At 41.2% G+C, this 14221-nt stretch overlaps 3 protein-coding genes across 5 annotated transcripts; 1 reads left to right on the top strand and 2 right to left on the bottom strand.

The window, feature by feature from the left end:
- Positions 1-4: 4 nt before the first annotated feature.
- Positions 5-3716, bottom strand: LOC144201242 (uncharacterized). Its single transcript, XM_077723726.1, has 16 exons — positions 3506-3716; positions 3102-3220; positions 2740-2836; positions 2443-2647; positions 2292-2364; positions 2148-2196; positions 1926-2041; positions 1642-1738; positions 1293-1563; positions 1127-1184; positions 986-1052; positions 759-906; positions 568-628; positions 374-504; positions 217-306; positions 5-134 (listed from the first exon to the last, which is right to left on the bottom strand). Exons 1-16 carry the CDS (start codon positions 3592-3594, stop codon positions 117-119), a joined length of 1689 nt encoding a protein of 562 aa, XP_077579852.1. The 5' UTR covers positions 3595-3716; the 3' UTR covers positions 5-116.
- Positions 3633-13786, top strand: gtf2b (general transcription factor IIB). Of its 2 annotated transcripts, XM_077723729.1 has the most exons (9): positions 3633-3709; positions 8879-9146; positions 9274-9503; positions 10879-10991; positions 11094-11227; positions 11464-11610; positions 12348-12477; positions 12549-12830; positions 13378-13786. In XM_077723729.1, the coding sequence occupies exons 4-9, from the start codon at positions 10961-10963 to the stop codon at positions 13509-13511; spliced, it is 858 nt and encodes a 285-aa protein (XP_077579855.1). In that variant the 5' UTR covers positions 3633-3709; positions 8879-9146; positions 9274-9503; positions 10879-10960; the 3' UTR covers positions 13512-13786. The 2 variants fall into 2 exon arrangements, with proteins under 2 accessions (XP_077579855.1, XP_077579853.1); XM_077723727.1 differs by lacking the exons at positions 3633-3709; positions 8879-9146; positions 9274-9503 and adding an exon at positions 9906-10006.
- On the bottom strand, positions 5323-9122 carry lrrc8da (leucine rich repeat containing 8 VRAC subunit Da). 2 transcript variants are annotated; one of them, XM_077723724.1, is made up of 2 exons: positions 8837-9122; positions 5323-7850 (listed from the first exon to the last, which is right to left on the bottom strand). In XM_077723724.1, coding segments are annotated over exons 1-2 (2517 nt in total). In that variant the 5' UTR covers positions 8838-9122; the 3' UTR covers positions 5323-5334. The 2 variants fall into 2 exon arrangements, with proteins under 2 accessions (XP_077579850.1, XP_077579851.1); XM_077723725.1 differs by lacking the exon at positions 8837-9122 and adding an exon at positions 8445-8587.
- Positions 13787-14221: the final 435 nt, after the last annotated feature.

Here is a 14221-nt window from a genome sequence, read left to right as displayed (position 1 = left end):
GTGATTGTCTTTTTTTGTAACACTGATCACTGACTTGTTTATTAAAAATGTAAATAATTCATCATTTTTTTACAGTAGGGAAGAGAACTCACAACACCAGGATTTGGTCATCTTTATCAGAAGTGGTTGAAACCCTGTCAAAAATAGGTGAAAAATACTGACTGAAGGCTGCAATGGCTTTTCATAGCAAATCTTTATATAGAAATGAAAAATTACCTTCATGAAATTAGCAAACTGAGGTTTCATCTCCTTCATGATGGCTTCTGCTTTGTCAAGTGACGCTTGATTACGTTGTGCATCAAATTCCTTCCAAAAAAAAAAGCTTTTTAGTCAAAGATTTTTTTTCCCATTGATAACGATGGCTGTCAATCACCTTTGTGTTTGCAATGTGTTCCGGAGAGGAAATGTGATTCTGCACGGCCGCCTCCGCCGTGGAGACGAGGACCTGGCACGCCGCGCAGTTAAACAAGGACACCTTTGTCATGTGGTCGTTTTCCTGCAAACCTGCAAAGACAGTGAATGGATCAGTAATCAGCGGTAATAACTTCATGACATGTGTATTAATACCTTGAAGAAGGCTGTAATCGACAGGTCTGCTGGACTTGATGCTCTTGTACAGCATGACGTCCTGCCAATGAAAAAAAACCACTAAACAGTGAGTACATGCCGCCACATATACTAATAGTAGTTTTTATCTAAACCAATTTTTCAACATTAATCATTATTACTATCGAAGAGTGTAAATAACTTGTGAGAACCTGCAGAAAGGCAATGGCCATATCGTTGTAGTTATTTTGCTCCTGGATGTTCTCCATGGTGTCCCAGTGACTTTTGCTTTCCAAGTGTTTCTCCAGCTCCCGCCCATCACTCACTTCGATACCACATAGGTCACAGTTGATGGTTATCCTTGAAAAGGCAATATTTTCAGATCACGCCAACTCGTCAGCTGCAGGGCCGGTAGGGCAAGCGGCATTTATTTACTCACTTGTCCATTTCTACAGACGCTCTTCTTGCTCTTTTTGACAGATTTCCTCGGCAAGGGTATTCCGGTTCTAAAAAGCCGTAAAAAAATACAATGAGTATCCCTTCAAATGATTAGGAAGAATCTCTATTGAATGTTTTTTACCCTCCTCTCTCATTAACTCAGCCTCCATTTCGTAATCCTCATGATCAGTTCTGATGATCTGTGGATATGAAAATAAGGTCATTATTTTATCAGCTCTTCTTTTAAGCAGCTAATAAATGTGACAATTTCATACAGTTTTTTTTTTGTAATTCAGCATGTTCATCACCTCTTCTTCTCTGCACCTTTCTCTTCTGTAAATGTCAGAATAGCGCCGAGTGTCAGGACTGAAAGATCGCCGACCTAATCCGTTCCTGTCCGGACTGTACGACCGTCTCTCGGCTAACCGTCCCGTATCGAACCTGTGCCTCTCGGGTACTGCTTCTCTCTGCCACGGCGGTAAGACACGGTAGTCCAGATCCCCGCATTCCCACCTGGAGTTTACACCGTCACCAGATGAAGCTTTTTCGGCTTTGTCGAAAGGTTCATAAAGTTCAGCCCTGAAGGTGGCAGAGGGGAAAAACATGGTGTAATCTTCACTGTGCAACTTTCAGGGTATTTCCCTTAAGAGGCATTACCTTTTTTCACTGTCTTTCTTCAGTGAATCATCTTCAGCATCTTTCTGATCAAGCGGTTTAGGGGACTTCCATTCAGAAAGGCAATTAGAGGATTGGGCTGATAGGTAAAAAGAAAATGTATTATTGTGAATCATGAAGACTGTAGTTCATAGGGATGGGAATTTGTGATACACCATGACGATTATCTCATCATACAACCATACATTCATGAAAATGAGTTAAATATTTACTATATGGTTTATTCCTGGGGAAAAAAGGAATATAATATTTTTTGGTTGGTTTACCTGTCTGAGGGGGGGACGTTGCCCGCATAGCCTTAACTGAAACGTCGCTAACCACGGGCTCGGCTGTGGCTCTTCTTGCAATGTCAATGATACCTTCATTCAAGTCTCTGGATACTCTGGAGAATAAAATTTAAAAATCTCAAATTGCGTACCATAATGCAAAAATGGAGAATAAGTGTTGTTTCTACATGAATTTGATGAATGGTTAATCCAGTATTTTACCTGCTAGGTGGTTCTTGACTAAAGCGGCTAACTCGACGAGTTCCAGGGTCTGTTAACCAGGAAGCGTTAGTATTCAGTTGACTCTGTTTTGAAATATTTAAAAGGAAAATACTGAGAAATTTACAAGAGATATGTTTATTTTACCTGCTTTCAGGGGCTCCTTCATTTCATAATCCGGCTGCATGGTGGGCGAGCATAATTGAACACGCTGAACTGTCTGTGGAGGTAAAAACGAGCTTGTTGGTTTCACCATTTACACCAGTAGGCCTTCGACGACTATAAAAGGTAATCGTACTGGTCTGTAATCGAGCATCTCTTCTTCTTTGCTCCGTTCTATTCTGTGATGCTCAGAATATTGCCGATTCTCATGGATGAAAGTTGGCCGACTAGATGGGTCATCGTGGTATTTTCCGTCCTCCAAAGAGCGTTGCCAGTCGGAGTTTTCTGAGCCATCCGACGGGGAATTCTCGGGGCCATCGAAGGGGTCGTAAAGATCGGGCCTGATGGTCGCAGATTAGGAAGAATTTTTTTTTTTGATTTTTTTAGAACATATTTCATTTGACTTGAATGCTTTAACTAAAAGCAGTCTTACTTTTCTTCACTGTTTTGCTCCTGTACATTATTTCCAGGATTTTTATGATCGATTGGTGTGAATGAAGACTTCCATTTACAATGAGAAGTGGCTTTTACTATGGGTGGGGGTCCCAAAACAAAGAAAAAGAAGTTAGGGTCATTTTTGAGAATTTGTTATGTACAGCTAATAGCAAAGTAGAAAGCAAACTAATCTCAGATTTTATTATAAATTTAGGAATAATAATAACAATAACATTTTTTTAATAAACTTTAATTGGCATGGACTGAGTTGATCCACATTTTTTTCTTTATCTTTAATCCAATTAATAATCACAGTTGTTGAGAAAATGAATGAATGAACGGGCCGATGTGACGATTTACCTGGCCGAATTGGAGCTCCTTTTTCCGGCGTCGCCTGAACAGATCCGCCGCTCTTCTTAAGTTCTGTTGACGATCCCCTCGGAACATGTTTCGTGCTTTTGTTGTCGTTTTCGGGCTTTCTGGTAAATGACAACAACAAAACACTATCATGATTACGTGCCGAAATGCATAAATAATGACAAGAAATGCTTTGAACTGAATTCAATTCAAAAGTGGCTAACCAACGATCGATGATTGATGATAGTGCAATCAAGCTAATAGCTTAGCTTGTTTATATTAGCCACAAAAACCTCTTACACGTAAGAAAATGCTCCAATTGCTGTTTTCTTTTCATTTATGCTATGAATTGAGTGTTGATTGTACATGAAAGTAGCACATAGCTAACTGTTAATCGAGTAGCTTACCTGCTGGATGGCGTGAAGCGACTAACTCGACGATTCCTAGTTGGCTCTGACTCTAAAATATTAATATAAGCAGGACTTTGCTGAGTCATGATATCGTTTCTTTTGTTTCAGTACGGGAAATGATCTAATGCATGGATGGAGCAAACTGGTATGGAAGAATGAAATGAACTCCCCATTCGCCTGACTGTTCAATGTCAACAACCAGTAGGTGGTGCTCTTGTGCACTTTCTTTTTTGGGGGGCTTTTGAACGGGTTATTCTACTGCGTCAAAATAAATGGGGTACATTTGTTAATGAGTGCCAAAGACATCCAGTAGGACCGTGTCACTCTTTAAAAAAAAGCACCAAAACATGGTTTTATGAAAGTTACTTAGGGAATTAAAACAAAAGTGAAAGACAGCAAAACTAAAACAGGATACATTAAAGTAAACACAATGAAGAATGGACAAGATCGATTTTTTTATTTCCATTTGGCCTTTTGTGAAGAAAAAAAATCTCCAAATGAATGTTCATCTCTGGTTGTCACTGTTCCAGAGAAGCTAAATATAAATGTACACTAAAAACAATCAGTGGTAGGCCATGTATACATCAATTCAAAATCACAATATGAGTTACAAAGTATGCAAACACTAATATGGCGAAAATACGTTTGATTTGTTCCTAAATCAATACAATAAAAAATGATTTGCGACACAAATTTCTTACATGCCAATAATCAAAAGATTGGATGTAAATGAATGGGGCAATTGGAAATAAATAGGGATTTTTATGTCAAATTTTGGCCGAATTGGACATTTCTTGCAAAAACTGTATCCGACTTCTGTATGTCTAAATATTCAAACTTTTTAAAAACATGTACACGACATGAATCAGTTAAAAATGTAGGACAGGATACATTTTGAAATGTTTTTGACATTGTAAATGAGTTTTTTTTTTGCTAGCCAAAACAACCGAGTTAACTGACAAATTCATGTATAATTACTTATTTTAATATGTATAAAACACCAAATCCACCCTAAGAAGAAGCCACTAAAAGTGTGCTAGATGTAAATATGACAACTGTATTTACTAGAATATATACTACAAAGCTAAGAATAGCAATACGTGCTTATTATGACTTTTACGTGCTTATTATGACTTTATTTAGCAAGGGATATCATGTAGGAAGGGTAAGAATGGGAAAAGTCAGGACACATTCCGATTTGATTATTATTACTGTATATAGTGCATATGCATTATCGGTGTGCGTACATATTGCGATTAATCGCAGTTAATCCAGAGTATGTATGTACGTGATTAATCGGGAGCGCATAAAGCTCTCATATTGTCTGCTAATAACCCAGAAACAGAAGATAATTGAGTGACTATCAGTTGTTGACTAGTACTTCTAAAGATGCATTGTGGGTAACACAAATGGGTCCTGAAAACAAAAGTGACAACGCACAATTAGGTGGCGATGTTATTGTGTATGATGCAGTTAATCGCAAGTACATATGATAATGCGATGAATGGTGAGCACTAAAAGATCAGTGATTTGCTGCCATTAATGGCGATAGACGTCCAGTCAATTGTGACTAGGAGGGTTGACGTCAATCAAATTGGATTGGACAGCTATCACCATCAATGGGTGTAATGAATTAACCCAGAAACGGGGAAGATTTTTTTTTTTTCTGACTCGGCACATCATGGGTAGCGACAATCAATTGTTGACCATATAACATAATGCATTGTAGGTTACTCTGGCCCGTTCTGAAAACAAGACGACAAAGCACTATTGTGCACCATTGTTAGCAAGGTTTTCGACCCCCCCCCCCCCCCCCCCCGACCATTCTATGAAGCAGTCGTAGTGGTATTGACATCGTCTTGACTGATATTGTCCCTGACCTCCACTGGCAAAGTCATGTAGATCCGATCCTCCACCAGGAGCTGACTTCGGCGCAGCGGGCGACATTTCCCTAGCTGCGCTGGAAGCTTTTCCAGATGGTTGCCCTCCAGCTCCAAATGTTCAAGCAGGACCAGCTCACCCACAGACTCTGACAGTTCCTTCAAATAGTTGTGGCCCAAGCAGAGCACTTTTAGCTTAGTGCATCTGAAGAGATTTTTGGGTATGGTCTGTAGTTTGTTGGAGGTGATGCCCAGGTGTTGCAGGGCTACCAGGAGACCCACTTCCTCCGGGAGCACCTTGATGAAGTTGTGGGACACATCCAGGCTGACGAGTTGCGGTAGCTTGAACAAGGTCAACGGCAGCATCTCCAGTTTATTGTACGAGAGGTCAAGGGTTTCCAGAGACTTGCCCTTGTCGATAGACGAGGGGATGGTTGTGATTTTGTTGTGCCACAATCTCAGGCAGGTCAGCTTCTTCAGGTGCTGGAGACTGACAATCTCCTCAATGGTCTGGATGTTGTTGGACTTGAGATCCAACTTGAGTAGGTTGATCAAACTGAAAATAGCATGAGGAATCTTTTCCAGGTTGCAACAGTGCAATTCCAGATTGATGAGGTTCATCATTTTTTTCAGAGTATTCAGTCCACTTGGTCTGGTGCCATCGTTGTGCACCACTAGGACCTCCAGGTGCTGTGACACGTCAGTGATGTTGGGGGGCAATTTAGGGAGTTTCCCCTTCAGGCATAGTAGTTTTAATTGCTTCAAATCTCGCATGGACTCCAGACCCGCCATCTTGTTATTCTCTAAGCTCAGGTTGCTGACAATGTGGAGCTCTCGTAAATTTCTCAACAAGAAGACCCAGGTGGGGATCTCCCCCACGTCGGTGAAATTGATGTGGAGGTAGTGGAGGTGGTCGCGGAGGAAGGCGAAACCCGTTCGTTCCACTTTGGCCGGGCAGTCGTAGAGGTGAAGTTCCCTCAGACTGGTCATCTGAGAGACGTTGGCCGTGAATCTGACCTCGGGGATTTTTTCCAGTTTGAGGACTTCCAGGTCAGTCAGGTCGAAGACCACGTTGGGGAGACCGAAAAGGTTCTTGAGGTGCAGCTCTTGCTGCTCCTGCGCATTCTGGGTCACAAACTCCTTGGCCTTTTTGAAGTTCCACTCGTGATTGAGGCTAATCTCCCTCAGCTTGTTCTCACTCACCTCTGACAGGAAGACGCCAAAACGCTTGGAGTACAGCTTGTCGTATTGGTCCACCATGTGCAAGAGGAAGGCAAAGTCATTTTTGACATCTGGGATGTCACTGAAGCTGCTCTCCTCCCTGACCTTCTCAAAGGAATACTCCTTCAGAGGTCCCCGAAAAACCCAAAAGAGGGAGTAGAGGCATACCATCCCATAAATGATCATCAGAGCAATGTAGCAAATGAGCATCTTGTCTAACATGAACGCCATGTTGTGCGTGCAGAAGAATTTCCCATAGCCCACCAATGCTTTGACGTCCGTCTCGCAAATGTGGACAAAATGAATTTTCACCACAAAGCTCGACGTGTAGGAGAGCATGGAAATAAAGGTGGCCGTTTTGAAGATGGTCTGCGAGGAGTAAAACCTGTAGATGAAGTCGTCGTCCTCCACGTGAGCTCGGAACTTGCGCACTTTCTCGAACAGGGCCTTGGCCTGCTCGCCGTCCTTTTTGTCCAAGATGGGCATGGTCGCCGTGGGGGCTTCGGCGATGGGCGTATCTGCGGAGACCACGCCTTCCAAGTCGGGGGGAGTGGAGGCGGAAGCTTCTTCCTTCCCCTTCGCCGAGGCCTTCTTGCGGGCAAAAGAAGTCCCGCTCAACCTCTGCTTGTTCTCCTCAGAGTCCTCGCAGGCCGTCTCTGACACGGCCTTGGTAGTCCAGGGCGACTCGAAACATCGGCACAGGATGGAGACAAAGTGTTCGATTTTGGAGCTGGTCTTGGGGAATTTAAACCAGAAATTGCTGCTGACCATGAGAATGACTGTGTTGATCAATATCAGGTAGGGGAAGAATTTGGAATACCAGGGCAGGACCAGGTGGTAACACATTTGGTTGATAAATACGTACTGCTGGAAATCCAGATTGGTTTGGATTCCCAGCGCCGGTGGCTGATTGGAACATTTCTCTCCGGATCGGCCGCTGCTTTGATACAAGCTCTGGAAACCCTTGACGTCACTGGTGGGTACGGCTCTGCTCTCTGCCGTGGCAATGACTTCTCGTGAGCTGGGCGAGGGGAACGAGTCGTTTACAGGTTCGGGAGATTCCTCCATGAATGGAAGGCAGGCCACCTGGTCTCTGGTGAGCTGCATGGTCATGGCGAAAAGCGCCAACATGAGCATGAGCAGGCTCAAGTAGTCCATGAAGACATCCCACCATGGCTTCAAGATGCGGTAGGTTGGCTGTACGTCATTCAAGGATGCAAACTCGGTGATCGAGAACATCACTGCAACGAGAAGGTAGAAAATAAAGCCATGGCCATGCAAGATTCAAGCGAGAAAAAGGACCAAATATTACTAACATATACAAATAATATTTCAAGAATAAAGGCTTTGTGGGGAAAATATAAGTTTAAAAATGATAAAGATATTAAAGGTGTTAATTCACTTCAATGAAATATGCTTTTTGGATTTTATTACATTTTTACATGTACTTTTATTTATTATGATCTCTGGGGGATTTCTTTAGGATTTGATCAGGTTACTTTTCCATAGTTAGTATTTTATCTGTAGTGTTTCATGTACTAAATCAAACTTTGTACAACCTTGTAACTTTTGTGTTTGTTGTGATCATTTTTCTGAGGTAAAACTACTAGAGAGAGGCGGGAGCGTGTTGAAAGTCGGAGTCACGTTACAGTCCCTTGAACGCAACACTTCAAGACAGCTACATCATCTATTCGTAATGTTTTTTAAACCACATTTACGTTGCCTAAAAAAAGCTACATAATGTTGTGTCATCAATGCAATTTAAGATCAATTGGACGCGTATCACCCTCAATAGCATAAATAAATACACGAGCGATAGAAACAATGGAACATACCCCAATTGGCTAAGTTGAGAGGTCAATGTAAATGGATGGGAAACGCTCCGACGTTGCGCACAAGAGCGCAAAAATGTGTCGTCATGCAAAAATTTCACTCGTGACGTGGACTAACGTTGACGTCATCCTTGAGTCAATTGAAGCTTCCTTGCGAACATGTGCGTGTGACACATTAGAGTTGAACGAGGGGAAGAATAAGTGTGACGTTTAGAAAACCTAATCATTTGTGTAGACTTTGCAACCTAGGATTTGCAATCAGGATGAAACGGTTGGTTTTTCCTGGTGCAAAAGATTTTTGAATCATGCAATTTGTGTTTGAAAACCCTCACAAAAATAACAAAAACTTATTAACCAACAAGTAGCAATGATTTCATAGTGGATCCATCACTTACTGCCAGTGTGGCGTTAACGGACCCCTGTAATTTCCTCTTCAGCCCGCCTTCCACATCATTCCGAGAAGAAACTAATCACGACCCTTAACGGCGAGGGCGACAATGTTCATCAAGTGTGGACGCCTTTTTGTCGGGAACAATGAACGCAAACGAAGAAGCGGAGAAGAACCCAGGTAGGCGTAGGGGAGAATCAAGAGGCTGATCCAACATGGAGCCGCTCTTGTGCTTTGATTGGCACTGATTGGACGGTGAGAGGACAGCTACTTCCTGAAGATGCCGCTTGCTGCGTTCACGGGGTGACGGAGAAAAGGTCGGTACGCGAGACACCTGTTAACAATGTTGTCTTTTTGCTGGTGGCTTTCTTCATCAATGACAAAGAGAGATTTTATGCATTCTTGCATTGATACAATGTTTTCTTTGTCACTCTTGTTTTCAAGGACAATAATCCAAGGAGTATGACACAAACAATGAGTTCAGTCACCAACCGGTACACTCAGATGGAATGCGAATGATCTGGTACCAGACAGTCAAAATGGATTGGACATCTATTGCAGTCAAAATGCAGCCAATGAGTTTCTTCTCATCCTCTCGTGGCTCTTTTCATCCCTCTGCTGCCAATGGAAGTTTGTCTATTTGAAGTGGGAGTGTGGCAGAATGATGAATGAAGGTGACCTTTTTTTATTCGTCAAATGCATTTGACAGATACATACAGCAGTAGTTCATCTTAGTCAATGCAAAAGAAAATTTCAAAAGCCATTAATGAAAAACTATTATACATAGTCGGATCATTTTAGTTCTCTTTTAACTGCAAGTTAGTTTTACTAATTTTAATTTTAAAAATGAATATTGGCATTGTTTTAGATATTTTTGTTTGTTAATAAAAAATAGCACAAAGAATTATAGAAATATTTCTATTCAACTGTAAATAAAATCTAACAAAGTATTATAGCAATATCTATTCAAAGTTAACATCGCTGGGGTTCCAAACGGCTTCTTTAATGCAGTATTATAATGTGATATAATAATGTAGTATTCCTAAAATGTACCATCTGATGTACCGTAACAAAAATGTCACGTGACAGCGAAGGTATAAATACGGGTACTTCTGGTTTCGTCCATCCAGCGGTTTGTTTCTTCGGCAGACATTGAGCTAATGGCGTCGACAAGCCGGTGAGTTCGCTGCTCAGCTCTAGTCTCAAATGCTCCGATGATCCTGCTTTCCTTCATTCTTTTGCATTTGAAAGCCTAAAGGGGAAAAAAACAAAAAACCTCGCCAGCCCACCTCTTGCGTTTAAGTTAGCATTTTGGTGTGTAGCATAGATAGCATACGAACGTCGGTCATTCTGGCCACGCGATGTTGTTGTTGTCGTTCATTATGAAATAAAAAGCGCAAATGTACGTCGAACTAATTGTTGATGTTATATTTTGCCTTCGCCGTTTAATTTTTAACTTTGTATTTAACTATGCAGTGCCGCTAAAGCTAGCTTCGATAGCAGTGACGAGACATTAGGGAGCGTCGTCAAATTATTAAAACTTGTTTTCTGTCGCAGGCTTAATTATTATGTAAGGTTAGTCGTTATTTAATTGTGAGGGGCGTATCATTTGTTGTTGTTGTTATTGTTGATCTCGACCAAAACATACATTTTCAACTAGCTATTAATACTCAATGAAAAAACTCAATACTATTGTCTTTTTACATTAGTTCAATAGAAAACAAAATAAAATATATATGAATTATTGGAGGCATTGTCAGCAATAGACATTATTCGCTGCCAGCCCTTCTACTTCAAATGCATTTGAAATTTAGCACCCTTAATGTCAACCAAAGAAGTAACTATCAAGAGTAGTCCAAAATGACATTTACCTCATGACATAAAATATGTAATGATGCACGATCGTCCTAAAAAAAGATACATTTTTGCAATAAAATAGTGTATGAGGACACATTGTTTCACTTTCAGTACTTTTGGGATCACAACACCATTGTGTTATTGTTTTGTAACTTCCCCATTTATTGACATGTAACAATGCTTCCCTAACAGTGGAGATGGATTGAGCCTTCCCAGAGTTCAGTGTCCCAACCACCCAGATGCCATTTTGGTGGAAGACTACCGAGCAGGGGACATGATTTGTCCCGAGTGTGGCCTCGTTGTAGGTAAGCATTTTCCACCAATGCTTCATTTTTTTTTTATACCCTGTGATGAAAATAACTTTGACACTAACAATAGTGGTAATTCCTTTAATAAAAAATCCCCAGGTGATCGTGTGATCGACGTGGGTTCTGAGTGGAGGACATTCTCCAATGAAAAAGCACTGAAAGATCCTTCCAGAGTGGGAGACGCGCAGAACCCGCTGCTGAATGGGGCTGACCTAACAACCATGATTAGCAAGGTTAGCTCACTTGGCCGTGAAAGATGTTTCAGGGACACTGTCGTCATTAGACGTCTAAAAAAAATCTTTACATTTTTCCTTCTTGTACTTTTTCTTGAAAATGTGAGTTGACTCTCATAGTAGTTTCTTGGTGATTTTTTTTTTTTCTTCCTCAGCATGTTTTCATTTTTTTTACTCCTCAAAATGCATCTCCCAATTTGCAATTGAAGTCAACAACATTTCTTTTCTACTCGCAGGGAACGGGCGCTGCCAGTTTCGATGAATTTGGCAACTCCAAGTACCAGAATCGGCGCACCATGAGCAGTTCGGACCGCGCCATGCTCAACGCCTTCAAAGAGATCACCACCATGGCCGATCGGATCAACCTGCCTAGAAACATCATCGTAAGTTCATTTTAAAGTGGTTCTCATTTAAGTTTTATCAACGGGAATCATAAAAAACCCCACCTAATGTCATCAAAAGTTGATGTATAGGGACCATCAACAACTTCTGGTTCATGTTATGTAAAAATAAGTAATGTAACATTTTTAATCTGATAATTTAATGACTTCTACTCAATATTTTTTTAATAATCTAATATGGTTTGAAAAGCAATGTTGTGCTCACACAGACTTAACTTGTCTTAAGTTGATCCCCCTTGTAACCAAACAACTTCCGTTTCACGTAACGTAAAAACAAGAAAACAAGTTAAATTATTGTAACAATGTGACTTTTATTTTTAGAAACAGATTTATTTTAATGTCAAGAAAAGTTGAAGCCGGTAAAACATTTTTCCGTTTCATATTACATAAAAATAAGCAACAAAATACACTAAATTTCAACATTTTACCATTTCAATCTTGTAATTGTACAATCTATGATGTAATGTTAGTCCTTATGACTCTTTGTAAATTCTTCTAAGCTCTTTAAAAAAACATTCAAATTTGTCAGGGTTGTCAACAACATTCTTTAATTTCAATGTCATTCTACCGAAGAAGAAAAAAAAGAAAGCTGCATATATTTTTAAAGCTAAATTAAAGTAAATATTTCCATTTCTCTAGACTCAAAGTGTACTTTGGACAATCAAAAGCACTCCAATCTGTAGTTTTGGATGCTCTAATCAGTGTCGTTGGCCTTGCAGGACAGAACCAACAATCTCTTCAAGCAAGTTTATGAACAGAAAAGCCTGAAGGGCCGAGCCAACGACGCCATCGCGTCGGCCTGCCTCTATATCGCCTGTAGGCAAGAAGGCGTCCCGCGGACGTTTAAAGGTTTGGCACCACCGGCTCAAATGTCTCTGGCTCGGTTCCTCTGCGAACAATTCCCTTTCCTTTCCCGGCAGAAATCTGCGCCGTGTCTCGCATCTCCAAGAAGGAAATTGGACGTTGCTTCAAGCTGATCCTGAAGGCGCTGGAGACCAGCGTGGATCTGATAACCACGGGAGACTTCATGTCGCGCTTCTGCTCCAACCTGGGCCTGCCCAAGCAGGTGCAAATGGCCGCCACTTACATCGCCACCAAGGCCGTGGAGCTGGATCTGGTGCCCGGACGCAGTCCCATCTCCGTGGCTGCCGCCGCCATCTACATGGCCTCGCAGGCCTCTGCCGAGAAGAAGACGCAAAAAGGTAAATAACCGACTTATTAGGGGGGGGGGGGGGGGGGGAGTCCAAGATTAATGTTGTTGGATGAATGTAGCATCTAAAAGGGCAACACAAACGGTTAGGGTTTTAAACACAAGATGTTTCAAATTGTTTGACCCCATTTTGAGCATTTTTATTGGACTGACCTCATATTTTCACAGCTTGTGTAGATCAAGTTTGAGGTTTTTGTGTGTTACGTTTGCCATTTCGGCTTGGGTGACGGAGTCCAAGTACATAACACGCAAAATACCTTTTCTTTGGAAGTGAAGGGCAATTCTTAACCTGAAAAGATAGAAATGTCAAACGTTATACACAAAAACTTGAAACGTTTCTACACAAGCTGTTAAATTTTGAAGTTGTTTCAGTGAAAAATGTCATTAATTGGACTAAGTAATGGGGTCAAACATTTTGGAACACTTTGTAGTTTAAATGAAATTTAAAAAATGTAGACCAAAAAAGTGTTATTTGGATCACAGATGAATATTGTCAGGCCTGTTTCTTAAAATTCTGCCGCTTGTCTTTTCTTCTCCAGAAATCGGAGACATCGCCGGCGTGGCGGACGTGACCATCCGACAGTCGTACCGGCTCATCTACCCTCGCGCTGCCGAACTTTTTCCTCCAGATTTCAAATTTGACACGCCTGTTGACAAGCTTCCTCAACTGTGAAAAAAATCCACTTTTTTGTCGCTGGAGATTTCAAGCAGTTGGCCAGGTATCCTCAACAGAAAGACGGACACACATTCCAGTGATTTCAAGAGATGAAACCTACCTACTGGGACGGATCTGTTTAAGTGGGGTTGAAAAAAAACAACAACAACAAGAAAACAGTTGCCGTTTTAGACTGCATTCATTACAAAAATTGGGTAGGAAAAAGGATCTGCTTCTATTTTGTTAGTTTGTTTGACCTGTAATTTAAAATAAACACTTTCCTTAAGATATAAGACTCCAGATTGGAAAACATTACTTTTACAGTGTTGACTTTTTCTTTAAAAAAACGACATGGTATAGTAAGGCTTTTTTTGTCGTAAATAGAAAGGCATGGTATAGTAAGGCTATTTTCTTATGAAGTAGAGAATTGTTTACTCATTTTCTATATTACACATCCTTGCTTAAGGGTGAAGTGACGACACTGTGGTGCAGAGGTTAACTCACCCGTCTCCCATGTGGGCAGCCTGGGTTCGAATCCCGGCCGGCAAACATTTTCCCTCAGTTGTTCCTGTGTACTTGTAGTCAAGACCTTCAAATGACGACAAAGAAAAGTGTAGCCAAATTGTGGTGTAGTGGTTAACTCACCGGTCTCTCTCCTGGGTGGCCTGGGTTCAAGTCCCGGTTGGGACACATTTTCACTTAGTTGTTTCTTGGACTTCTTGTCAAGA

This window comes from Stigmatopora nigra, chromosome 9, assembly GCF_051989575.1.
Source record: "Stigmatopora nigra isolate UIUO_SnigA chromosome 9, RoL_Snig_1.1, whole genome shotgun sequence".
NCBI lineage: Eukaryota > Metazoa > Chordata > Actinopteri > Syngnathiformes > Syngnathidae > Stigmatopora > Stigmatopora nigra.
This window is presented reverse-complemented; position numbering and strand designations above follow the sequence as displayed.